Here is a 26,375-nt window from a genome sequence, read left to right on the forward strand (position 1 = left end):
TATTATATCTGTGTTATTGATATGCGTGCCAAGTGTGTGATAACTCCCTGACCTTGGCTGTAAATGCTATCAACCCAAATGGCACAATAAAACACTTCAAGGTGAACTTTGAAATGTGATGAGTTTGTTGTTTTATTTATTATTATTTATTAATAATTATATTGATATATTTAGGTCCATAAAAAAATAAAATAAAATAAAAGATGTATATAAGATTAATGTTTAGATAAATACCAAGTTTAGAGTTTTGTTCCACCCTCACGTTTAAAAATAAATAAATATATATTTTCCTCATGTTTTGATGGTGATTAAAAACCAATATACTCTCCTGACATCACTTTAGGCCATTTGTGTGTGTGTGTGTGTGTGTGTGTGTGTGTGTGTGTGTGTGCGTGTGCGTGTATGTGTGTGTGTGTGTGACATAAATAAATCCAAAAAATGGCTTTTATTTGTCTTAACCTCAAATTATGTTAGTCAGGAAATTGGCAAAATGTAAGCAAATGAACTTAAAAAGCCATTGCTGTCTCAGAAAAACATTGAACACAGAATGAGGTTTGGTTTTTGGCAGAATATAGGCAGTTGTGTGTGGAGTGATGAATGAAACACGAGTTGCATGATGATGACCGAGAGCGGTGTCTTCGAAAATCTGCTGAGAAATATATAATACACGCATCTCCACCACAGCGAGGTATGGAGGAAGAAGAGAGAACCAAGAAGAGGCTAGAGAGCAAGTCCGTCAGGGTTTTGGCCAGGTCAGAGTCCAGATTTGTATAGTGAATATTTGGTCACACAAATGGACTGGGAGACATGTTTCAACTACTCATGAACTGTTTGAAGCCATTACACTGAGTGGGACAACAGTGACTCTCCTTATAAAGAACTAGTCTGCAAGTTAGGGAAGGATATTCTGTGCTAAAGTTACTTTATCTACAGCATTTGTGCAATTTCCTGACCAGTGATTTGTGATTAAAATGGTTAAGACCAATAAAAGACACTAAATATTTTGCCTTTTTTGACTTGGCCCATTTTAACTTTATTTTTTGTGCCCAGTAGTGTTTGTGTCAGTGTATATGCACATTCACATATTGCAAAGTGATACATGAAATACATTCAGGCAATATTTAAGAAAAAAATGTTATGTTTATTAACATAAAACATCAGAATACATAATGGCAGGTTATAAAACTAAAACAACAAATACATGTGTCAAAGAGACAATGAAGCATCAGAATACAGAAAAGTTTAGAAAACTGCACTAATATAAATGTTTGACAATATCATACAATGCTTTACAAATAATCTTGAAAAGCTTAAAAAGCTTGCAACACCGCAGGATCCTCATAAGTCCTTCATCTCCATCATTTGAAAATAACACGAATCTTCTTGTCTCCCATTATCAACCTGGAATGAATCAAGCAATTGATCAGAATACTCATACTTGCATATTAAGATGAAGTTTTGTGCTTTAAACACATAAAACCCATATCAAATATTAACTCTTGTTTCAATATGAATGGCTTCAAAATTAAATAAGTCTTCATATATTGTTTAAGCTGATACACATGACTTGATACTCCTCCTAAATGAAGAAAATCATTCATTGTGTAAGGAAAAAGTGAGTTGCCAGAATACCTCACAAGGCTGACAGTGACCAAAGCACCAGTCAAAGGTCCCACCCAATATATCCAGTGGTACGTCCAGTGACCGAACACTATCGCTGGCCCAAAGGCCCGTGCCGGATTCATACATGCTCCTGATATTCCACCCCTGTTTGACATGCAAGACAAAATCAGTTAAATCAGAGCTTCTCAAAACTGAAAAAATTACCCCAAATACAGCATATCATCACATTTTAGTGTTAGGAATTAACATTTCCTTTTGCCATTATTATTCTAAGGCTCCTGGTGTCTTTGTTTCCTGTAAAATATCCTGCGATTTCCTGTTTGTTTGGTTGCCATGTTCCTCAAAAACACCTCATTCGCCACTTAGAAACAAGTGTAGCGACTTGTGAGAAAACATCTGCTTATAAAAGCATGAAACATATGATGACAGTTAGACAGGAAGTAACAGAATAAGATAAAACATAATCAGTTTCACTGATTAGAGATGAGCTACCGGGGTTGGCACTAATGTGTTAAAATCACTATCATACATTAACACCACCCTGGTGGAGTCAGGGGACAGCACTACAGAAAAAAAACAAGTCAAATCTAGTTAATAATTAGTTAAATGGTTGTTAAATGGTAGAAATATTATTATTGTTATCAGTAGTGGTAGTAGTAGTAATCAATAGTATTATATAATTTTTATATTTCTATAGTTTATTGTTTGGCAGAATGTAGAAGTATATCCTCCCTGTCTGCTCAGCCATAATATTTCTAGATTTATTTATTTTTTTAAGCAAATTATAGCAAGTTTCAGCAATAAGGATCCACCAAGTCAAGTTTTATAATATGGACAATTATAATGTAATTAACTTTAAAATATAATATAAAAATGTATAATGTTAGAATTACTCTCGTTTAGTTTAATACAGTTGTCTATTATTTAATCCAACTGGACTTAATGGGTAATAAATTAAATATTTGGCACACCTGTAGGTTTCTGTAGATATTAGATATTTCTGTAGAAATAGTTTTTTATATAACTTGTTTGCAATTTCCGATATGTATTACCAAATGTAATTCAAAATTTTTACATAAGTGATTTATCTTAGATGATAACCATGCACTATGTTCAAAGTGTGTGCACATGTGTGAGCATGTGTGTGTGCGTGAGAAAGCGAAAGAGAGAGAGAGAGAGAGAGAGAGAGAGAGAGAGAGAGAGAGAGAGAGAGAGAGAGAGAGAGATTTGCCATTTGTGAACAAATTGTGAAGTGCAGGATGGAATACAAGGGAGAGGAAACAGTTAATGACAGCGTAACATCAGATTGATCAGAGATGTATCAGTAGGAGACAGATGGCATCAAATACAACATTTTACACTACAGTATGCCATGTGATACTGTAAATAGATTCAAATGGTAGAGACTGACACATTACTGTAACTCATAGTATAGATTCAGTCATTTGGCACAGTAAAACATTTACTGTATTGCCAGCAAACTCTCTTCTATCACAAAACCTAATGGCCAATTCATAACTTCATCACACATTTTGATAACACTTGATACTATTGCAAACATTATGTGTTCAATTACATAAGTTAGGAAATGTAAATGTATGTGTATTTTCTAATGTGGCATCTGTAGCCTGTATTACTGTAATTATTTTAGCAACAAGGGTGATTTGAAAGATCTTGCATTGTTTGCTATTGAATTAACTGATTGTTAAAAGTACTAAATTGAAAAAGGATCATACTGTTCAGTGATTAAACCAAACGTTCTCATTACATATCACAATGATCTTGTGTTTTGAAACAATGATTATGTGGAATGAAAGCCTGAGATCAGGTTTTGAAAGAATGACTAGCTGTGTTACGAGTGTGATCAGTTTGGAGTTTTGCAACTATTTCGGAAAATAGTACCAAAGCGAATAAAAAAACTGTAATCTACACAGTTCAGGTATAAGTAGAATTCTACTTTCATTTGTATCAGATATATATATAGGAATATTATATGAAAGAGACTCAAGGTATACAGTAGGTGCAGAATTGTAAATAAATATTTAACACAAATGCTCTTTATGCCCTCAAAACACTAGACTAGATTATTTTTTCTTTTAAAATGTAGTGTGGCAAAGTATTCTGTACAGTAGTGTATGAATTGTTTTAAATGTTAGTTTCCTACCCAGCCAAAATATTTGCAGTCACGGTGAGTCCAATGCAGAAGGGAGCGAGATGGCTTCGGGTCCTTCCGTTTACGGCACCCATGCTGACAACTATAGTCAAAAAAAGCGTCATCATCATCTCTGCCATAGTCGCAGGGCCAACGCCGTGAGAGGACTGAACGGCATCAAACGCTGCTCCGGTTGCATTTCCAAATGCCTCATCCGTAGTGACAGCCTAAAGGGAAAGAAAAGAGAATGTCTATGTTGCATTGTCAAAAGTGTCACAGATTATAAGTCTATAAGTCACAAACGCAGTTACAAATATGGATAGAGAAGCTTGCACACATACTTTGGCAAGGCCGGCAGCAATCACTCCACCTAACATCTGTGAGAGCACGTATGGCACCAGGAGCATCAGCTCCATTCCTCCGATGAGGTAAACACACAAAGACACGGCCGGATTGAAGTGACCACCGCTGGAAAACAAGAGATGTAAATGACAAGCATGTAAATGACAAATACAAATATGAAATGATCCTTTATTCATAAAATTTAATTTAATTTTTTTAAACAATAAAGATTTTTTTTTCCATTACTCACTGAAATCTAATTTAAATAGTTGATATTCTATTTTGTAAATATTGTAAATATAACAAGCACATAGTTTAAATATTATCAACATTTTCTCTGTTAAAAACTCAAGAACACAGAACATAAGGCAGTTACCTGATTTCTCCAAAAATGGCAATTGCTATGGCCAGCGCTAGTCCGTGTGCCAGCGCGGGCTGGATGCTCCCACTGACGCCCACGTTCCCCATGACCGACACACAGCCCACGAACATGAAGAGAGTGGAGCCGAGGATCTCCGCCAGGCACGGCTGAATGTAGTGCTCGAAGAAGGACTTCTTCTGCGTGTTCTGGTGGTTGTCCCCTCCATCGCCTGTGGCTACTGTAAAGAGATCTGCCTTGGACTCCGCTGAGGTCATTTTGTCTGTCTGAAGCTTCAGGTGTTCTGTGCACACACGCTCTGCAGCTTTCTACTGATAAAGGTGGACAGAGGATGGGGTGGAGTGGTGGTAAGGCGGGCCAACAGTCTCCTTTGTCATCACTCATGCTGGCTTGGGAAAAACACTTTACAATTACAGCAGTGGAGAGCATTGTTTTGGGGGGGGGTGACGGGTTCAGGATATTGCTTATCATCCACCAGACTGCTATTACACAACTGAGGACAATAAAAAGAGCACGAACTCTCATGTCACTCAAGGTCTTCTCGACTGTCTTATGCAACTGGATTGATTAGAGTTAATGCAGTTTCCCAAACTTTATAAATCTAATGGCATGGTATAGATCGCTGTGCATGTCAGCATGCCCTGCAGCATTTTTTTTTTTTTTTAAATCTGCATTTCATCTGCTCTCATTCTCATGCATCAAATCAGGGTTCCTGCGGCAGTAAATAACATCACAAGGTCGCTTTGGGTTAATGTTTCTCTTGAGGGACTCACTGACAAAAATGAATACAGAGAAAGACTGCAGGATGCCTGGCGTTGACGGCTAAAGAGGAAACATTTCCTTTTTTTGTCTCTTTTAATCGCCTTTTGTTTTCTAAAACTACTTCCTGGTGATTATTTGTGACGTTTGAAAAACATTCGCATTCACAACCATTCAAAAGTGTGGGGGTCTGTTCGATTATTTAATGCTTTTCAAAGAAGTCTCTATGCTCACTAAGGCCTGCATTTATTTAATCAAAGATACAGTACAAATAGTTGTGAAGTATATTACCATTTAAAATAACTCTTATCTATTTGAATATGTATGGTTTTAATAAATATGATTTGGTGTTCAAGAAACTTTTACTATTATTATCCATGTTGAAAACATGAATAACATATTTGTGGAAAACGTGATATATTTTTGTTTCTGTGATTCTTTTTGAGGAATAGAAAGTTCAATAGAACAGCATTTATTAAAAACAGAAATCCTTTGTAACATTATAAATGTCTTTACTGTCATGTTTTATCAATTTAATGCATCCTTGCTGAATTAAAGTATTCATTCATTTATTTTTGTTTTTTTTTTAAAGGAATTTTTAGTGACCCCAAACTTTTAGTAGAGTACAGTCTGAAGAAAAGCCATGACATGCCAAAACATACAACTTATGAGCTTTCAGAGAAAAGAAATGTGCTTATTTTTTATTATTCATCCTATACACATATCAGTCAACATTTTAATCAAATAAATAAATAAAAATAGCAACATTTTAAATGAAAAACAAAAATATTGTATTAAATCAAATTTTATTTCTAAAATAATATATTATTTTGCATAGTATTCAGATAATTAATGCATGCATAATGTAAAATATAATTGAGTTATGATATTTCTGGTTACATTACTCATTGAAAAGTAATTTAAATAGTTGCTATTCTGTTTTTTTTTTAAATATAACAAGTGAACATAGTTTCATAATATATTGAAATATATTATTTTTCATTTGTGTTCTCTATGTAAAAGTCTAGTCATCTCATAACTTTTTTTATTTGAGTGCTGCTTACAAAAATGAGATTTTTTTTGAATTACACAATGTATAGATGAAAACTAGAATGGTTTCAAATCAAAGGTATCCTAAAGTGCAACAATAAATCATGCACTTAAATATCAATTTATTCATTTTGTCTTTATTCATCATCATCACTGTTCATGAATATTCATACAAAATAAGTCATAGGTAAAATAAATATAATTTTTTGCGATCTCATGAATGTTTCACAATGGTTTAATAATGGCAATGGCCTGAATTAAATGGCACTTTAGTGAGACACAGTCACATGAGAGACAAGTAAAACAGAAGAAAAGACACTGATGCCAGCAGTCTCCATTTTTATTGCCCTCAAAAATGGAAATAAAGATATAAATGACTTCCTTTTCCTGTCCTCTGACTCTTGGTCATGTTGTTTCAAAAGAAACTTTTACAACCAAGTCCCCATTGACGTTTAAAACCCAATTTGAGAGAGGCCTGAAAAGAGAAGTCCGCTATTAGTTACAAGTGACGTCAAACTGTCCATGAAACTCTAGAATGACGTTAATTGGGTAAACTGGAAGCCTCACCTAAACTCAGCTTATCTTTTACGGCCCAGCAGATGCAGTAGTGTTGTAGAAGCTGCTGGAGGAGTTCCCTTTCGTCTAAAAACTCCAGGCGTTCAATTCTGTGATTGTAAAACAAAAGAAAGCCATTGCAGAGATTCCGATCTCAATCTTTCCCAGCACAGGTTGTACAGTTATAAATATACACTTGATTTCAACTATACATTAGTGTTGGCTTGACTACCTAGATACATCTCCCTGAGGAAGCATGCTGTAGACGGTCATCATGTCCAGTGCGTTGACACTTTCCCAGCCGGCCGACAGAAAGCGGTCTTTCTGTGGAAACACACATTGTTGTCACTAAAACTAAAACCATTTCTTGATATTATAAATATATATATACATATATAAAAAGATTTGCAGATATGCTGAGGTGTCTACAGAAGGTCACCGTGGTGGTGGTGGTAACCTTGAGACTTGCACTGATACTGCTTTTGTGAGACTGAAGTGTTGGGGGTGGCTGCAGTAAACAATGACCTGAGCTTAACTGCGCTGTTTTCCTGAGTCTTGATGACCCATTGTATGTTGAGCAGGAAAACAACTTTGAATTCCAAGCACTACCACCCAGTGTAATGTTTTGATTGTACATAGCAAGACACTATTTTACTCTATGGAGAAGAACAATCAGCAATCATTCAATCTGACAGCTCCTGCTGTACAATTTCTTAGAAGGACATTATGAGTAAAGTTAACGCCAGTCCTAAAATGTGAGAGCGTCATACTTGCGAGTCCAAAGACTGACACAGATCCACCCCAGCCAGAATGCACTGCCGTCTCTGCAGATTCTCAATCATGATGTGCCCGAAGCGATCATTCATGTTCACCTTAAAAGATTTGGACAGTTAGCAAGAGCTCACAACTACTTTATAGTTTATGTTTTTACATTTACATGCTTTTCTGGAGCTCAAACAGTAGAGAATGGCATGGCGCTAGCAATGACAAGGTCATAGGTTCGATTCCCAGGGAAAACAAGAACTGCTAAAAATGGAAAAGTATACCTTGAAAGTAATATAAATCACTTTGGATAAAAAAAAATGTCTTAATGCTCAGATTTGCAGAAATAAAAAAGCAATCTGTGATCACAGTATGAATTCAAACATTTCTTAATTGAAGTTAATTGAAGTGGTTTTTAAGACCAAGTAAAGAAACTTTAAGTAATACATAAAATACGTTAACATGTTCTCTATGTTAAATGAAAATGCATTGGGAGAAACACATGAGTTGTATCTGTAACAGATATCCATTACTTTTTAATTAATTTTATCAAAAAAGTAGCTGGAATGCCTCTGCTTTCAAACAATAGTATATGGAAATAACTTTTACTGTACCTACTGATCATTCAGCAAAAAACTAATGTTCTTTATCAATATTTTTGTCTGGTTTTACAATGCAAATCAAGATGCATTGACTGGAGATAAAAATTAAATATGAAGTCTTGTTTTCTGTTAAATGTATCAAAAAACAGTGAGTTTATGATTAAAACAAGAACAAATATTATTACTCAAATAAATGTATCTTGACTTAAATATGTTTAGATGTTTAAATTTGAAAAAAGGACAAAATGACTAAAGAGCATTTTGGTAATGCATGCAACATTCAATGCCATGACTTTTTGAAATTAAGAATTTCTGCTGATTTAAGGTCTTCATTTGAGAATTGAGACTTTTTAAAGAGCTTTTTAAGCCCCGCAGACACCCTGTTCTACCAAGATCAACTGAACATTTTGAATTTTAAAAAATCTGAACGAGGATTGTTATAACGAGGCAGCTTATGATATTAACTCACCTGTTCGTAATTAATGAACATGGCCGTAGGGAAGGTGTCTGCCACCCAGTGCACCAGTTTGGAGGACTGCTCAGGGGTCATGTACACCAGTACACATTCAGACAGAAAAAGAGTGGGCAACCTGGGTGGACAGAAGCAGGAATACTGTTATTAAGTATAATCCTTCGGCTCATATCAACGGTTGGGAAGCGTTTCTTTACAACACCCATCTTATGATTAAGCTTCCTCTAAATAGAGGCTGAATTTAACTGTGAACTATGGGCAACATTTTACAATTCGATAACATTAAAGAATTACCATAAACTAACAATGAACAGCAGCATAAACTACTTTTACAACATTCCAGGATGTCCTTCGAAAAAGAGTAGGGGTTTAACCCCGGCATCCTGGCCAAATTTGCCCATTGGCCTCTATCTATCATGGCCTCCTAATCATCCCCATATACTGATTGACTTCAACACCGTCTCCTCTCCTGGATCTGAATCCTAGTGATGCTGACTGTGTGTTCTTCCTAGTCCAGTCCATCGAAGGCTTGTAGGCTTGAGTTCTCAGCATTAAACGCTAGAATTGAGATGGTCTAGTCAGTGCGCAAGGCTACACCTCCACAGTCACCAACATGAAAATACTACTAAAACTTAATTTTGGAAAGATACTTTGTATGAAAAATCTTTATATTAACCGGCTTTCTAATAATGCAATGCAGTGAATGACAACCATCTGCGGTCTCCTAGTAGCTTACATTATTGGCAGTTTAGTGTTGTTAAGTGATTAATTTAAACCAAGACAGAAGATAACATGTATGCCTTCATCTCTGAAAACATTATTTTGAACTCTGGGCCGACTCGTTTTCCATCAGTTCTTTTGCGTGAATTGGAATGTGTGCAAAGGATTGTGGGTGACTGAAGGATGCAAAGGATATACTTGATGTAATCCTTCAAAATGAGCTGAATGAAGGGCGCAAAACAAAGGCTGCCTGTGCCTTCAAATTGAGTTGGCCTTCAGCGGCAGCCGAGATATGCAGCCTTACTAGGACGCAGCCTTCCGTTTGAGAAGAACCCGTAATGTTACAAAAGATTAATGTAAAGTAAAAGCTGTTCTTTTGAACATTCTATTCAAAGAATCCTGAATTTATTTTATTACAGAATATAGCAGAACAGCTGTTTTCAATAAGCAAAGTTTCTTAAGCACCAAATCAGCATATTAGAATGATTTGAAGGATCATGTGACACTGAAGAGTAATAATGCTGATAATTTAGCTTTGCAATCACTGGAATAAATACAAATTTAAAATGTGTTAAAACAGGAAAAAGTTATTTTAACATTATAATATTTCACAATATTGCGGGGGTTTTTTTATACTGTATTTTTGATTAAATAAATGCAGACATGTCCTGGTGAGGATAAGAGAGTTCTTTCAAAAACATTTGAACGGAAGTGTATAAAAATATGTGTTAGTTGATTATATACCCAATGCATTAACAAATGTAAATTGAAAAATAAATTGAATCTTATTTTTAAGTGTTACCAAATTATATTTCCTGCAGTAGAAAAAAAAGTTGAAAATGTTCTCTTTTGAAATTCAAGATAGGCTTGCATTTTTTTCTATCAAGAATATCACAATTTAATCAGCTCATGCATTAAACAAGAAGTTTATTCCTGGAAGCCGAATCATTAAGGTAATATCTAAAAGTACAAAGCAGGAAATCACGTTTTTGGAAGAGAGGTTCGCATGCTATGACAATAGATTTTCCAGACTTTTTTTTTTTTTTTTTTTCATTTAGCAAGTGAGACACTGATGGGATTTGCAGACAAGCTGGTAAACGTCAAGACGCCACATTAGGGTGGACTGAACAGGAAGTTGCAAAAAAACACACAAAAAAACTCAAGGTAAGAGACCTTGGAAATGATGCCATTGATGTCATACACCTTCTAGAACGGTAGCTTCCTTCGGGTCTCATCAGATCACATCAAAGAAAACGTGTACTTTTTGACGCATCTGAGGAAACTCTAAATGCTCCCAAGTGTACTATTGTCATCAGGGGCATCAACAGATGCACGAAAACAAAACAACAGATGCGTGCAAATCCTATTGGGAGGCCAAACAGGATGGATCAACCCTATGTAGGATGCACAGAATTGTGAGGTTCACTTTCTAGTAAGTCAAATTATATCTCAAAATCCTATTGTTTTGATACACAACGTTCCACCGGCCGTTAATTTTAGTCTCAACATTATACAACTCTCGCATGCGACCGAGGCAAAGAATTAAACGTGTGAACCTTTCAGAAAGATAAATATAAGAGAGGCTCGTCCTGATGTTATAACTGCCATATATATAATCTTGAATGTTGATAAGACATCACAAATATGCAGTGTAATAATAACACTGAAAAAAAAACATTGAATTTATTTTTTAACTCAGCCAAGGTTGTGATATTAGAGTACGTACTCTGGATTTATCTGGAACTTTTTTAGTTTGTCTTCTAAAGTTGGGAGGTCTCTTAGATCAGCACTGATAATACAATATCTGTCCGAGTCCAGGCTATGACCATCTGTCAAAAAGACAAAGTTGAACAGGTGAGAGGTTACAGTGGAAAATATCACCACACAATAGTAAAGTAAAATGATCTGTAACATCATAATTCGGTTTCAATACCTAGAAGGAGTGAATCAGTGGAGTGCGTCTCAATCAAAGGTTTCGATAGTGGAGGCTTTGTCCTGTAAAGGATGGATGGATGGATGGATGGATGGATGGATGGATGGATGGATGGATGGATGGATGGATGGATGGATGGATGGATGGATGGATGGATGGATGGATGGATGGATGGATGGATGGATGGATGGATGGATGGATGGATGGATGGATGGATGGATGGATGGATGGATGGATGGATGGATGGATAGACTTAAGTTAATCATTTACTCAATTGTTTTATGGAAAACAGGACTTTTATCTCCTGAGATAATGAGATCATTATCAGTTTTCAGATTTCTATCATCAAAGTCATTCCTATCATCAAACAACTTGCAGAAAGTCCACATAAAAAATACAAGTTTGAATTCTGAAAACTGTTCTGCACATATATATGTCACACGAAGGATTAACAAATATGTATGAAGTTTAATTAGATAGCAGGAAACTGGCGTAACAGAGTGTTAAACTGATACAAACAACAGAACTGAGGGAGTAACTTAAATACACGGTGATGATTGACTAAAAGGACGAACAGCCATGATAAATGGTGTTAGTGTCCATGGTGATAGATTGTGGCGGGAAAATCAACAAAGGAAGGCATGAACTGAATATAATGGTGACAATATAGGCCTTTAGCATCTCTCTGTGTTCTATTGTAGAGTAGTCTCAAAAATATACAAATATTACTCGAACAATTTGGACACTTTTTGTTTAAACTTGAGGGGAACAGACTTATACAACACCAGATAGTTACAGGCAACTGCAAAAAAAGGTTGTGAGAAAAGGTCTAGTATCATTTGTTTGCAGATGACACTTTGGTATTCTGTTATCTAATGCACTGAGGGTCGGGATTGTATTGTATTGTATTATGTAATTCCCTCTGTACACAGCTTGTGTATTTATGTACTATATGCCACTAACACTCTTAAACCAAGGCACTTTACACAGACATAGAAATCCTCCTCTTCTTTGCATTTCACCTCTGGTCTGGCTTGTTTCCTAGTGTAGTTTTCTAATAAACCTGACATTGTACACTATGAATTTTGTTTCTCTGTTGCAGTGGTTCACAAACTTTTTCTACAGCCACCCTTTTTGTAGAGGAAAATATTTTCAAGCCCCACCCACCTACATGCACCCAATTAAAGACTCTCAGAAGCTAATATTTTGAGGGCCACAACACACTGGGCCCTATCTTGCACCCAGCGCAATTGACTTTGTACACCGACGCATGTATCATTCCTATTTTGCACATAGACAGTATATAAGATGGACACAGCGACCCCATAGACTTCAACGGAGAAAAGTGAAGCCCATTTGAAGCACTCACTTCCTGATCGCCAGGCGAACTGCGCAGACTCAAACTGAGCTTGAACACGTGAGCAACGTGTCTGACAGCTGTCAGTCTTATAGTAGCTGTGCGGAGAGAAATCTGAATCATTCCCTTCCGAATCTCGCAGAGACGGAGAGTGTGAGTATTAGCTGTCCATGAGCTAGCAGCAGGAGCAACTTTATCACTCTCTGTGGGCTACTCCCTTCACTTTATCAGACTTAATGCCTCCACGTTCCCCCAATTGCCTGCGAGCTTCTCCGCCTGTCTATACGGTAATTTCTCTACAGTGCGACAGAGAGTCGCGCGAGTTATGACGCAATCGTTAGCCTATTTTTACAAAAACGGCTTCTACGGGGTCATAACGTAAGGTACAAGGTAATGGAGCCTTTTATACATTGTCGAGTTTCTTTAGAAATAAATAATGGACAAATGGAGTCTTTGGACGCCTCAGATGTAAAGTTATTCGCTGTCAAAGTGACGCAAAAATGACTGGGAGTCAATGGAGTGCTAACAGCAGGTGAAGTTCTGCTACAATGGCGGCGCCCGCGGAGGCTTCAGTTTCCGGCGGATGGATTACACCCTTGATTTTGCACCCGCGCACAGCGGACTTTTCCCTCCACAGACGCACGTCGGTAAATTAGGAAATGAACTTGCGCTCGCGGGGGCGGTTGGTTCAGCGCAAAGAGGAGGCGTGTTCCGGCGCAAAACTTCCATGGTGCTATTTTCCAGGTTTAGAAAGCAATTGCGCCATTGACCAGGAAAAAAACAGTCTAAAGACAGTGGCGCGTTGCGCGTTAGTGATATGGTATTTTAAGGGCGCGTGCTTGGCCATAATGTTAACGCGCATCCACTTTGATTCTCTAATATAAACAGATGCAGCAGTTTTCATTTTTGCAAATCATACATTATTACAAGGAAAAATATTAACACACGAGGGAAATCATTGTTGTGTCCGTGAAGATGTGAAAAAGATCTATCTAGATAAAAAAAAAAAAAAAAATCTAGATTAGGCTACACATTTACTACCCAAATTATACGCCTGTTTAACCGAAGCTAATTTGGGTGGGTTTCTCCCATCATCCCCAATGTCACTTCTCTGTGTTTTACAGCCCTGACGAGAACGTCGCTTTCCTCGGCTGTGAACCGCTCCTGGCGTGCGCTGGCAAATCCGCCGTTATTATAGCAATCCACCATGTAACAAGCGCGTCTGCTCTTAAAGGGAATGTGAGAGGACGCTCTGATTGGTTTATTTCACGTTACGCCCAAACCACACCTATGAATAATGAAGCTACTTCAGACCAACCCCTTTTAGATTTGCGTCGGGCGCAAGAGTCATTTATCCCGCCGGGAATATAGCAACAGTGCCGGGATCCGCCCACAAAGTTACTTGCGCTTTGCGCTTTGACACTTGCGTTTCAGATCGTTAAAATAGGGCCCCCACTGTGTTGTATTGGTGAATCTGAGGGCGAGATATGCATCGTCATATTTTCTATTTTCTGCGCTTTAACAGCTAGACACTGCACTGGATAGCCTTTTGTTTCTTGTGTCAATAGTTGCGCGAGCACTTGGAGTGTGTCAAAAATAGAACGCATCAGTTTACTGTCGGGAATTTGTTGCGCCATATCCAGTGTAGACAGCAGCATCACTGATCACAATGGTTTCTATTTGCTTTTGTTGTGCCGCTCGTGTCTAGTGTGTAGACACCTTGTTTTGCTAGTTGTGACGTTTGAAGTAGATTCATCGTCTGCTTTACACTGTGTCCTAACCACACATGATGCGTTAATATTCCTGCAACAAGAAATTTGTCTGTCCACACACCAGGCGAGACCACGAAAAGCGGCAAAATCAGTCAAAGATCACAGCCAATCAGAAGGGTAAGTGGACAGGCTCTCACGGCAAGCACACTGCACTCGAAACAAATGGATAAGTACATAAACAAATTCTTAAATATTACACCATTTTAACGTTATTAAAATACATACCGACTCGAGTTACTGAACATTCTTTGTCATAGAATACACTTGTTTGTTCAAAAAGTCTTTTAAAATCTGTTGACTATATTTGACTGAAGATAGCTTGGCAGTTTAGGTTCAAATTAGCCACAAATTAGGTTCAGATTAGGTTGATAACCATCAGTGTCTCGGGTTGACTCGTCACTGACGTGCTTTTCAATCTTTTTGTCCTTTCACTCGTAACTCTCTTTAGTTACAGCAATCCCTTTTTTCATAAGACACTTATGTGATTCGTCACTCCTCGCATCGTGATTCTTTTAGGATGAGTGCTTTTTTATTCTCTTGTACACGCGATCAGCTTTCAGAGCAAGCGTTCTTCTCTTCCGTGCTTCATCGGCTGTTTTCAATGGTCTTCGTAGCTTTTTCTCTGACGCAACAGATTCGCAGCTCGAAACACCTCTCTCCCCGAATAAGTCTCCTAGATCACTTAAATAGCACCTGAATCGTTTCTGACTTCACACTAGCGGCATTGTCTTCACTGGAGGGAAAGCATATTTTCTCTTCCTAGACTAGCGGCTCGACAATGCATACCCAGCCAAGGGAGCGTTCGTCAGAGAGAAGAACAGAGGGCAGTAGTGGGCATTCTCCTCTGTGGCAAAGAGGTCGACCTCCGCTTTGTCAAAGACACTCCATATCAAGCACACCGTCTGTTGGTGCAGCCTCTACTTCCTGTGAACAACGCCCTTTCTGGACAGCATGTCCGCAGTTCAGCCTGCCTGGCACATGAACTGCCCGTATCAAGAGGAATCGCCCATAAGAGGAAGCGTTCTGTCAGCCTCTGAGGGGACGCCAACACACCTCCCTGGCGATTGATGTACGCCACCACCGCCGTATTGTCCATTCGAATGAGAACATGACGACCTCTCACGAATGGCCTGAACAGCCGTCAATTCCAGGCAGTTTATATGCCATCATTTCTGGGCGCTCGTCCAGTTGCCAAACGTCGGCCTGCCGCCGCAAAGGGCTGTCCAGCTGTTTAACGATGTATCCGTAGTGACCACCTTCCTTCTGATCACGCTTATGCTGATCCTCTGGTCGTATATGGTCCTGTCGGACCAGGGTGATAGAGCGCCGAGACATACTCGCGTTACCACAATGCACATTCTCCCCACTTTCCACGCTCTCCGCGGAACGCGATCTTTCAGCCAAAATTGCAGAGAACTCATGTACAACAAACTCAAGTGGCAAACTGAGGCTGCAGCTGCCATTAGCCCTAGCAGTCTCTGAAATTACTTCAGAGGAAAGGTTCTGTCCTGTACAAACGCGGTCAGAGCATTGAGTATGGTCGGAACCATCGATTGCGAATCCAGCATCATCCCCCAGGAATGTGATGGATTGAGAAGCAAGTCATCAAGATCAATTAAGAATGTGCATCCCACGGAGTCTCAAGGAGGAAAGCACTGCATTCACACACTTTGTGATTGTACGAGGAGCCAGAGCCAGCCCAAACGGCAGGATTTTGACCTGGTATGCGTCTTCTTCGAACACGCATCTCAGATAGCGCCTGTGATGAGGGGCTATTTGGATGCGAAAGTAAGCGTCCTTCAGTTCCACCGCTATAAACAAGTGGAGGATCTGCTTTACAGTGGTCATCTTCAACGGGCACTTTGCTAGGGCTCGATTCAGCGGCCTTTAGTCCAAAATCGGACGCAAGTCGCCCTCCTTTTTCGGAATGAGAAAGAAGTGGCTGTACAGACCACACTGCCATTGCTCCGGAGATACCACTTCTACTGCCTGCTTGGTCAGGAGAGTCTGGATCTCTGCAAAGCATAGGAGCGTCCTACTCTGATACCTCTGACAGAATCACATCGCTGAAGCTGTGCGCAAGCCGAAGTGAATAGCCGTCTTTATAGTATTGATAACCCAGTCTGACACTGCTGTGAGCGCTGCCAACGTGCTCAAGCAGTCTGACAGGGGTTACAGCGGCCTCTGCTGTGGCGAGGGCTGTAAACTGGCCGCAGGCAGGACGTCTCTCGACTCAACACAGACAGGGCGGAAGAGCGATCCATGGCCCGGGGGACAGGGGACGGGGAAGCTCTCGACTGCTAGACTGGATTGCATTGAGCTCGCACTCTGCAAAACACCGCCTGAGGTGGTCGACTGATGGGTTTTGCAGTAGCAATAGTGTGATTCAATCAGTTTTCAGTATTTTTGGTGAAGGAGTTTCCTTAAGTGTCGCAATGTACCTCGAAAGGGAATAGCATAAGCATACAACGTTTTTTTATATGAGCAGAACATTTCAGAGAGCAATATTAAAACCACGGAAACATAATTTTGTGTGTGATTTGCATTAATTTTTCAGTTTTGAGCTAAATCATTTTAAGTGTGTTTAAAGTTTTGATTCATGATTTTTATTTTTTAATTGCGTTTTTAATTTTTTGATTCACGCTTATTATTTCAATTATTTTATCCGTGACCACGCTGTTTGCTATTCTGATCATTTTGGATTCGTTTTCCAATTGTGTGCAATATATTTGTACAAAATAAGGTAAACATAGTTTGATAATATTTTGTTTTAAAGTAAATTACACACACCCATACCGAAAAAGCTAATTTTGTTTATTTTTGAAAATGTATGTTTCTAATGAGTAACTAGATAAGAACGTTTGGGATGTGAGTGTGTGCAGTTGAACGAAACATCAAAATATTGTCAAGTTATATTTACCACAGACCCTATTTTACTCATAAATTGAAGAAAGCCATTGATGCCATAACTGCACCACTCTATTGTAAGTCACTTTGGATAAGAGTCGGCTAAATGTGTATGTTGCACAGCTGTACATACAGCAGGTTCCACTGACCACTAAAAAACATCAAATCACCCATGACAAAACATCCTCCGCACATGAATAGTAATTCATATGCATAACAGCAATTGAACAGTATTAATTCAGTTGGGATATTTTAAACTAATAAAGAGCACCAAAGGACTGATACATTTAATACAAAAATGATGATAGATAAACAATCCAACCATTGCTTTGGAGGGTGGACCTAGCTAGACAGAGGGTCCCTAAACTACTCAGAGACACTGTCTCCCTCTAGAGGAATATGACTAAAAGAACATGCTATGCTTACAAAATCATTCATGTTAATGTCAATAAGCAAATGATTGAAAATAAAAACAATAATAATATTATAAAAGTAACAACACCTTACTTGATGTGGTGTATTTTTCTAGCAACAATCGTTGGGAAGTCAACTTCAAAGAACTTTTTCGGCATAATTTTTTCATCCTAAGAATTAAGAATACACATTAAAAAGATATACTTTTCTTTGATTGTTTATCAATAATTATTTCATTAGTATGTAGAAGGATACACATTATTCCTTATTTTATATATATATATACATTTATATATATTCCTTATATATATATATATAGCTATTATTATTGGATCTCAAAATAGTTACATGTGAAAAAAACAAAAAAACAAACCTTTAATCTCCAAAAAGTGGTATCCAGTCCAGCCCCAAGATTCACCACCTGGCAGTCACATTGCGTCTTCTCAAGAAAAGCATCAAGAAGGAGATTCACCCCTTTGACACGACCATAATAACCTACACCACAATAATTAATAAAAAACCAATTAGATTAAACGCAGCTGCAAACATTGACCAGCAGGTGGAGATATTTAAACAATCTTACCTCTGTTGATCTCAGGTGCTTTACGTTCACCAACTTGCCTCACAAAATACTGGGCGTAGAGGTCAGTCCAGTAACCTTTACTGGTAGCAAACCTATAATACAGAATAAAAACTTTACGGTTATATTCAATAAATAAAATTGTTATTATTACACATAAATGGCATACGACATGTATACCTACAGCACTGTTGCTGACCTAAGTTATATGTAAATAATGAAATAGTTTGAAGTAATATATATTATCAATTTGATCATGTCTGCAACATTGTGCTCAACCATGACAGTAGTACAATATTTTGCCTATTTGGTGATAATACGATGGTCATTAACATTGTGCTAGAATATCATGAGGAAAACACAGCATTTATAACTACGCGAAAATTATGTTTAATCATTTTATTTCCGATCTGTGTTTGCAAACCGTGCTACCTTTTGCATATCGATGCGTCGTCGCAAGTTGCTCTGACCGCTTCATCAGCAGTGTCAGAATATGTATATGGCTGTTTGGATGCCATGAACACTAACAGATTTGAAGCAACGTGAGAATTATTGAAAAACACTGCGTTAAATACTCATGCTGTATTCCTATGAACGCAGAGGCTAAATGTTAGCTAAACTGACCGGGTTTCGAAAACCGCAACAGCCTAAGATTCAATATTTCATTGCCAAGATTATCAACAGATTCTTTAAATATTTTTCAAACACATTTATTTGAAACAAGCATATTGTTTTTTACAGCGGCATAACATAAACAGAACACCAAGCGCCTAGGTTGACTATCACATGTTTACATCTATTTCCGCTGACGGAACTTTCCCATAATACACCTCGAGGTGAAGAGGAGAGCTTACTGCGCATGACAGTCAATTTAATTCACAATTTTGTGTAACATTTACATTGTTAGTTCTTCAGATGTTTGCGCTGATGCAAATCGCACGAAGAGTCATTTTACAAATGCTGTTTTTTTTTTTCTGCATCACTCAGGTCAATGATAACGGGGAATGTCCCGTTCCAAATGTTCTCATATTATCTCATAGCTATGTCCCGTTCTCATATTAGACGTCAAGGATATGAGGGTTATAAAAAATTCGATTACTTGTTTAAACCTGTCATTTAGAAGCCTGTGAAATATCATTAGAAGAAGAGACCGCATTATTAGAAAATGACTGTTGTGGATTGGATTGGATTGAATCAGGGTTCAAAGCCTTGTCAGGGTTCTGAATAGAGAGAGTCAACAAAACAAAAAAAAGCATTTTATTAGCATGGTTTTCTGCTTTTACAATATTGCCAAAAACAGTATTTAAAATATTAAAATAGAGGCAAATTAACTGCAAACACACACACACATATATATGTATATATATATATATATATATATATATATGTTTGCAGTTAATTTGCATCTATTTTAATATTTTAAATACTGTTTTTGGCAATATTGTAAAAGCAGAAAACTAAAATACTTACCGGTATATTATGTATAAGTAATATATATATTTGCATATATATATATATATATATATATATATATATATATATATATATATATATATATATATATATATATATATTAGTAAAACTAAAAAAAGAAAAGAAGGACAGTTTTGGTTGAACACTAAGAGATTCGCTATGATGTAAATTCCTACAGTCCATTCAGGGAGTGTAGGCAACATGGTCATCATCACAGTAGGTAATATGAGTGGACAATGAACTCTGCGTAGTCTTTCATGCTGCGTCTCAAACAGAGACCCCTTTTTGGGCATAACATTAATGTTTATATAACGTTAGTCAACGCAGTAGGATTCAGGACAGCCCCTGTGACCACATTAATGGCATCATGATCAGCCTGGAGCTGCGCTGATCTGACCTGTGAAACACACACACACACACACACACACACACACACAGTACCCGACACGGATGGAGTGATCAGCCCGCTGCTGCCGTGCACTTCCACTCTCTCCCGTAGTTGTCACGGGCTGGCATATACGTGGAAACACCACTCACTCCCGCTTTTGAGAGCAGTTGCAACACGGAGTGTCATGAAACGAGCACCGCTACTCACCGGAGCTAACTTTTTTCCACACTACTGTTTTTTTCTCTCCCGTTCGGCTAGTTTTCTAGCTGCTTGAGCTAACCGAACACCGGGCTGTTTTAATGTAATTATCCACACGACTTCGCCATCGTGCTCAAGGATCTTTCGGCTCATGAGGCATCGACGAACACACTCTCCACGTCTTAAAAACTGGGTTTTGAGGCCGACGACACTAAAATGAAGAAACAATTTAATCGGATGAAACAGCTCGCCAATCAAACAGTTGGCAGGCGAGTACAGATTTAAAGTTTTTATCTGGTTTTGCCATCTCATGGATGGGCACGGACAGCTCTGTCATGGTTTGATATGTTGTTGTTATGTTATGTTGTCAAGGCGGTAGCCGAATTAAACAGCTGCCTAAAACACATATTTTCGATTCACCACATAGTAACAACAATTAGCTAAACAGTAAACTTTCTTCGTTGTTTGACATTATATACAACGATTACGCAGTTGTTTGACCACAGACTCAACTTTTTAGATGTTACTTTTGATAAGAATAGGCTACTGTTACTAGGGTTCGTTGCGGCCTCGTTAGTGTTTATTTAATACTAAATATTAACGGGACAATGATGTTAGATAAAGTATCTGATAAACTAGCTACTGAAGAAGATTAGATATGTCTGATTCGTGAACGAATCATTCTTTTGACTCGGATCTTTACAATGAATTGGTCGGATCTGTTCAATGGTCTGAACAATTCGTTCACGAATCGACTGAACGATTCACTCATGAATAGCGGTTCTCAGTTCTAGAACTCATTCTATGCAAATTATGTTGAGTTCTAAAATAACTATTTTCAATTGTAATATTTTTTTGATAAAATAAATTCAGCCTTTGTGAGCATAAGAGACTTCTTTAAAACATTCAAATATCTGATCCACCCCAAACTTTCGAATGGTATTGTAACACAATTTTTCTGACTACTGGTGGACAGGTTTATATTTTATTTTACTTTTGTTTCTCATTATCAATTTTTGTATATGCTACACAGAGCCATTTACGAAATAACACAAAACTATTAAAGCCAGACATTTACCATGGCCTTGTAAATACAAATCTCTTTCTGAATTGATATGCTTGTTAAAGTACGTGATAAGCTACTGTAGATGTATCTGATTCGTGAATGAATCATTCTATAGAGTCGGATCTTTGCAATGAATTGGTAGGTTCTGTCAAAAAAAAAAACGGTCTGAACAATTTGTTCACGAATTGAGTGAACGATTCACTCATGAATCAGTCGGAGCAGTTCTTTGTTTTAAAACTCATTCACTACAAATTATATTTAGGTTATAAAATAACCTTTTTATGAGCTGAATCATGACACACACACACACACACACACACACACACACACACACACACACACACACACACACACACCTATTATTAAAACGTAATACAAATAATGTAATAAATAGCAATACGTGACTACATATTTCTTTATTGGTACATTTAGCCTAATGTTGTTTACCACGCAGGGGATATCATGACGTGTTATAATTGTTGAATCATTTATTGAACATTTATTGAACAGGACCAATCCATGACAAATAAGTCTGACTTCCATTAATACCAGAAATGTTGCTTGTTCATATGTGCATTGAGAACACCCGGGCTCTTTTGTATTTTCAAATTTTTGTTTGTCATCTAGCAGAGTGCTTTGAGCTCATAGTTTGTATCCTACATTGAAATGGTATGTGCATGGTCATCATTTCTGACTCCTCTGACTGTTGATAAAGCCTCAAACGGCATTCTTCATTCTGCGTAGGCTGCTTGAGGGTAAATGGGCCTGATTCTCAACATGCAGGGCAGATGATGATCACAGGGAGGTGTTACTGCTGTAAATCATAGCACATTTACTGGGAGGAATGCACTATATGAGCTATGCTCATTTAACTGGTGGTTAACCTGACCTTTGGCATCCATGTCCTCAGCCTCATTCCCTTTAAATGTGTGCAATTCGATCAGCCACCAGAGACTTTGCTAGCCTGATGACAATAGAGCGTATGAGAAGAAAAATGTCAGTAGCTAATAGTTTACTGGTGTTCACACACACTAAGCCCAACTGGGGGCAAGGCCTTTCCCTTTCAGAGGTGATTTATAATTGTTGCAGTTTGGAATACCTGGCAGGAACTTTACAGCCATCTCAGTCACCTCAGAAAATGACTATCTTCTATAAAGAAGGCAGTTCATCCACCGCCACAAAACAGCCCAGTGTGTTTTCACAAAATTTAAGGTGTCAAACTATACTTTTACATCTACATAGTAATGAACTTAAAAAGCATAGGCCTAATTTGGTTTTAATTCAACCTAATTCAGATATCAAGCATCAGGCAAAGCCAGTTACATCAGTAATATTCACAACTATGGATGTCTGTGACAGGGCCTCAAATATACATTTTCATATGCCCAAAATGAGCTGTTGTGTTAGGCATGGCATTTGACCTTACATAGAAGTATGACGCTCTGTAGTGTTCAGTCTGTTGACAGATCATAAACACTTCAGCAGTATTATTTGATATGATGAAGTATAGTCCACCTGACCTGTAATCTTCCCTTTTTTATTTAGTATATTATCTGGAAAGGAACAGCAAGTTGTTGTTTTTAAAAGATATTAATACTTTTATTCAGCAACGATACATTTAATTGACCAAAAGTGACCGTAAAGACATTTATAATGTTACAAAAGATTTCTACTTCAAATACATGCAGGTTTTTTTTTACGTTCAATAAATGAAAACTGGAAAAAGAGTGGGGACTCAAAGAGTCAAGAGATCTTACTTTCCACTATCTCCGACAAATGACAAGCGTCAGACCGGAAGCCTTTCATTTCCAATACAGAGTGGTACAGGAGCTGCATGGGTTAGGGATCATATGCATGGGATCATATGCATAATACAGAGATTTTGGATCCGATTTGAGCTTCAGATGCTTTGAAATATTTGAACTTCTGAGGCTAGATCATATGCCTTTTTCGATATATGGTGCGTTTCCCAAAGCTGACTATGGTCGCAAGTTCTGTCGTTACCAATAGAGTTCAATGGAACTTGCGACCATAGTTGGCTAACGATGCTTTTGGGAAACGCTTCCCCCAGATGTGATGATGTATTCTAACCAAAAATTTGAGTGCGGGGTGAGAATTAACAGAAAATTTGCAATAAAACTTTATTCTTTAAACCCTTTCTGTAAAATGTTCATCATTTCATTTCATTTTTGCCTGCTACCCCTCCTGGGGCATAGGCTGTCAACAAGAGCTCTCCAGGCATCCCTGTCTTGGGCTTTTCTGGAAAATGTTAGTTATGAATAATAATTATTAAAGTATTAAAGTTATTTGCGTTGATTAGCCCTAGAAAACCCATGTTTTTCTTTCAGCTATTTTGAGGGTTATTTGTTTTAAGTGGATATAGCCTATTCGTACATGTATTATTTATTTATTTCATCATGGTGAATAAGCGGAGGGTAACGGTAGCTTGAGGAGCAGTTTGAAAGTTCTGTGCGCTACGGGACTAAATGAGATAGTGGGCTGCACACGACAAACGATGGTCGATGGACCGGAAGTCATACATTTCCAATTGAGAGTCGCACTGGGACTGCGTGGGGTCCCGACTACCTGCGGAAATTTCAGATCCTATTTGAGCTTTGGATGCATTCATTTTATTTTGACTTGGTCGACTACTGTGTATATTCCAATCAAATCAGTTCCTGCTTTGGTTCACCAATCCCGAGGTGAAATTAATTACTTTTTTGTTTAACTTTAAGAAACATTTGATTCTTTTAAAAATGCACAGTTATTGATAAGTAATAAATTATTCATTTAATACTTTTATTCACACATAATTGTTTTAATGTTGTCTCCATAGGCCTATGTTCCCTCCAAATTTATTGGCGGCCATTTGTCCTATATATGCACAGCTGTTTATTGTTTGCATTAATTTATTCATTCCTCCATGTGAATGTTTGGAGGATAAAGGCTCTTGCTGTTCCACTACGCAAAAAGAAAAAGCAGTCAGAAATATAAGTTGGACACGTCTCTGCGAGTCTCACCGTTTAGTGCAAGAGATGCGCCTAAAATGGGATAGTTCACCTAAAAATTAACTTGTCATCATTTACTCACCCTCATGTCGTTCCAAACCTGTAAGACTTGCGTTCATCTGCGGAACACAGATGAAGATATTTTTAATGAAATCTGAGACGAAATGAATCATTTTCACATTTAGCTCCAAAACTCTGGAATAGCCTTCCTGATACTGTTCGTTGCTCAGACTCGGTCTCCCAGTTCAAAACTAGATTAAAGACGCATCTCTTTAGCCAGGCATTCATATAAATGTTTTAATCTTACAGTTAAATCTGGCCTCTAGTTCATAACCGCCAGAGGAGAACTGGCCCCCGACTGAGCCTGGGTTCTCCCAAGGTTTTTTTTTTCTCCATTAGGTCACCTGATGGAGGTTTAGGTCACCTGAGGGAGTTTTTCGTTTCCTTGTCACTGTTGCCTTTGGCTTGCTCAGTTGGGGATGTTCAATTTAATGAATCAATCAATAATACTATTGATTAGCATTACCAAACATGGACCAACATGTTTTAGTATTATTTTAATTTAATACTGTGAAGCTGCTTTGATACAATCTGTATTGTGAAAAGCGCTATACAAATATTCTTGACTTGACTTGACTTGAGAGATTTCTGTCTCTTCATTGATAGTCCAACTACAACTTTGATGCTTCTGATATGGATATGGATACAACTGTTCCATATGAATTGAGTGGTTTAGTCCACATTTTCTGAAGAGACACGATTGCTTTACATGCTGAACAGATTTAATTTAGGCTTTTTGTGGACGGCCTTATATCCTTAAGGGGAAAAAGAATATCCATCAACATAAAACTATACTTTATCTTATTATTATCTGATGTTCTATTCAGTGAATAAACACATGGCTAGTGATTGGCCTGAAGCACTTTGTCCATTCATGGTATGAGCTGAGCATTACATGCTGTCAACAGATTTTTATTTAAAAAATCAAAGATGATTAAGAGTAGATATGGTATCCACCGTAGAAATCTCTGCATTTACTGCTTGATTTCTGTAACAGGCCATCAAAACAGCCATGCTTTTACTTTAATGACTACAATCTTGCTTTTCCTCTTTGCTGAAACAAACATCACCCGAGGCCAGTGAAAAGCCTGAGCAGACAATAGATGTGCATCATCAGCAAACTGACAGGTGGTTCTAGTCTTCTGATAAATTGCGAGGTAACGTGGCACTAATGTGCCTTGGGACGGTGTTATGCACAAGTTTAGATCGTCATGTATAATCTTACATTACACAGTTTAAACCCCAGATCATTGCTGGATCTGCCACAGAGTTGATTCTTTGATTTCATTCATAGAAATGAAGCTTCCTCAGTACGACTTCCTGTTTAAAAAAGAATAAGGAGAGATTTCCTTTGAGGGGTTGCATGCCGAACACTGTGTACTGCCTCCTCACAATCACAGGAACCATGGGACCAGCTGAGCCCTGCGCCCAGCCACTTCAACAACCCCCCCCCCCCCCCCCCCCCTCCTTTCGTCTGTCTGACCCTCAACCGCTTTCTTGTCTGCTTTCTGCATCACACTGAAGTGATTTATTGTTCGCAAAATAAATTCAGGAAGAGATGAGAATTCCAGCTGAATCTCTTTTATCCACATGTAAAACATTTGTGTTTACAAGGCAATAGACTGACTGGCTTTAATGTTTTCATATTATTTAACAAATGGAACTGTGTATACAAAATTGTTAATGAGATACAAAAGTAAAATAAAAATAAAAACCCAGAGTCAAAGTTTTGCGCTACACTAGCCTCTTTTTTAATGTTTTTTAAATAATTATCTTATGCTTACCAAGGAGCTGTCAAAATGG

General features: G+C 37.8%; 3 protein-coding genes across 8 annotated transcripts in view; 1 reads left to right on the plus strand and 2 right to left on the minus strand.

Annotated features, from left to right (window-relative positions):
• Positions 1 to 1,120: 1,120 nt before the first annotated feature.
• On the minus strand, positions 1,121 to 4,897 carry aqp8a.1 (aquaporin 8a, tandem duplicate 1). The gene is made up of 5 exons (XM_079595176.1): positions 4,494 to 4,897; positions 4,117 to 4,243; positions 3,788 to 4,002; positions 1,633 to 1,767; positions 1,121 to 1,401 (listed from the first exon to the last, which is right to left on the minus strand). Exons 1-5 carry the CDS (start codon positions 4,751 to 4,753, stop codon positions 1,359 to 1,361), a joined length of 780 nt encoding a protein of 259 aa, XP_079451302.1. The 5' UTR covers positions 4,754 to 4,897; the 3' UTR covers positions 1,121 to 1,358.
• A 1,512-nt stretch (positions 4,898 to 6,409) lies between these two features.
• Positions 6,410 to 19,205, minus strand: lcmt1 (leucine carboxyl methyltransferase 1). Its single transcript, XM_079595174.1, has 12 exons — positions 19,004 to 19,205; positions 18,812 to 18,902; positions 18,383 to 18,474; positions 18,173 to 18,294; positions 17,893 to 17,969; positions 11,350 to 11,411; positions 11,143 to 11,245; positions 8,694 to 8,814; positions 7,631 to 7,732; positions 7,093 to 7,184; positions 6,873 to 6,970; positions 6,410 to 6,780 (listed from the first exon to the last, which is right to left on the minus strand). The coding sequence occupies exons 2-12, from the start codon at positions 18,895 to 18,897 to the stop codon at positions 6,758 to 6,760; spliced, it is 978 nt and encodes a 325-aa protein (XP_079451300.1). The 5' UTR covers positions 18,898 to 18,902; positions 19,004 to 19,205; the 3' UTR covers positions 6,410 to 6,757.
• An 841-nt stretch (positions 19,206 to 20,046) lies between these two features.
• The window catches only part of arhgap17a (Rho GTPase activating protein 17a), a 33,459-nt gene continuing 27,130 nt past the window's right edge, over positions 20,047 to 26,375 (plus strand). For 2 of the 6 annotated variants that reach the window (XM_079595172.1, XM_079595167.1), the window contains exon 1: positions 20,237 to 20,707. In XM_079595172.1, coding sequence (XP_079451298.1) covers positions 20,655 to 20,707 — 53 coding nt within the window. In that variant the 5' untranslated portion in view covers positions 20,237 to 20,654. Of the gene's footprint in view, positions 20,708 to 26,375 lie in introns of all 6 variants that reach the window. The other 4 variants (XM_079595171.1, XM_079595168.1, XM_079595169.1 and 1 more) reach the window with 4 other exon arrangements.

Source organism: Phoxinus phoxinus (assembly GCF_949152265.1).
Source record: "Phoxinus phoxinus genome assembly, chromosome: 21".
Taxonomy (NCBI): Eukaryota; Metazoa; Chordata; class Actinopteri; order Cypriniformes; family Leuciscidae; genus Phoxinus; species Phoxinus phoxinus.

What these genes read in the sequence shown, in the direction of transcription:
- aqp8a.1 (XM_079595176.1), bottom strand. Translation starts at nt 4,753, where the DNA reads ATGACCTCAGCGGAGTCCAAGGCAGATCTCTTTACAGTAGCCACAGGC. An exon ending in GCCATTTTTGGAGAAATCAG is followed by an intron (nt 4,244 to 4,493) that starts GTAACTGCCTTA and finishes CTTGTTTTCCAG; the next exon opens with CGGTGGTCACTTCAATCCGG. An exon ending in GTCACTGTCAGCCTTGTGAG is followed by an intron (nt 1,402 to 1,632) that starts GTATTCTGGCAA and finishes GATTCATTCCAG; the next exon opens with GTTGATAATGGGAGACAAGA.
- lcmt1 (XM_079595174.1), bottom strand. Translation starts at nt 18,897, where the DNA reads ATGGCATCCAAACAGCCATATACATATTCTGACACTGCTGATGAAGCG. An exon ending in AGCACCTGAGATCAACAGAG is followed by an intron (nt 18,295 to 18,382) that starts GTAAGATTGTTT and finishes ATTGTGGTGTAG; the next exon opens with GTTATTATGGTCGTGTCAAA. An exon ending in TGTTCATTAATTACGAACAG is followed by an intron (nt 7,733 to 8,693) that starts GTGAGTTAATAT and finishes AAATCTTTTAAG; the next exon opens with GTGAACATGAATGATCGCTT.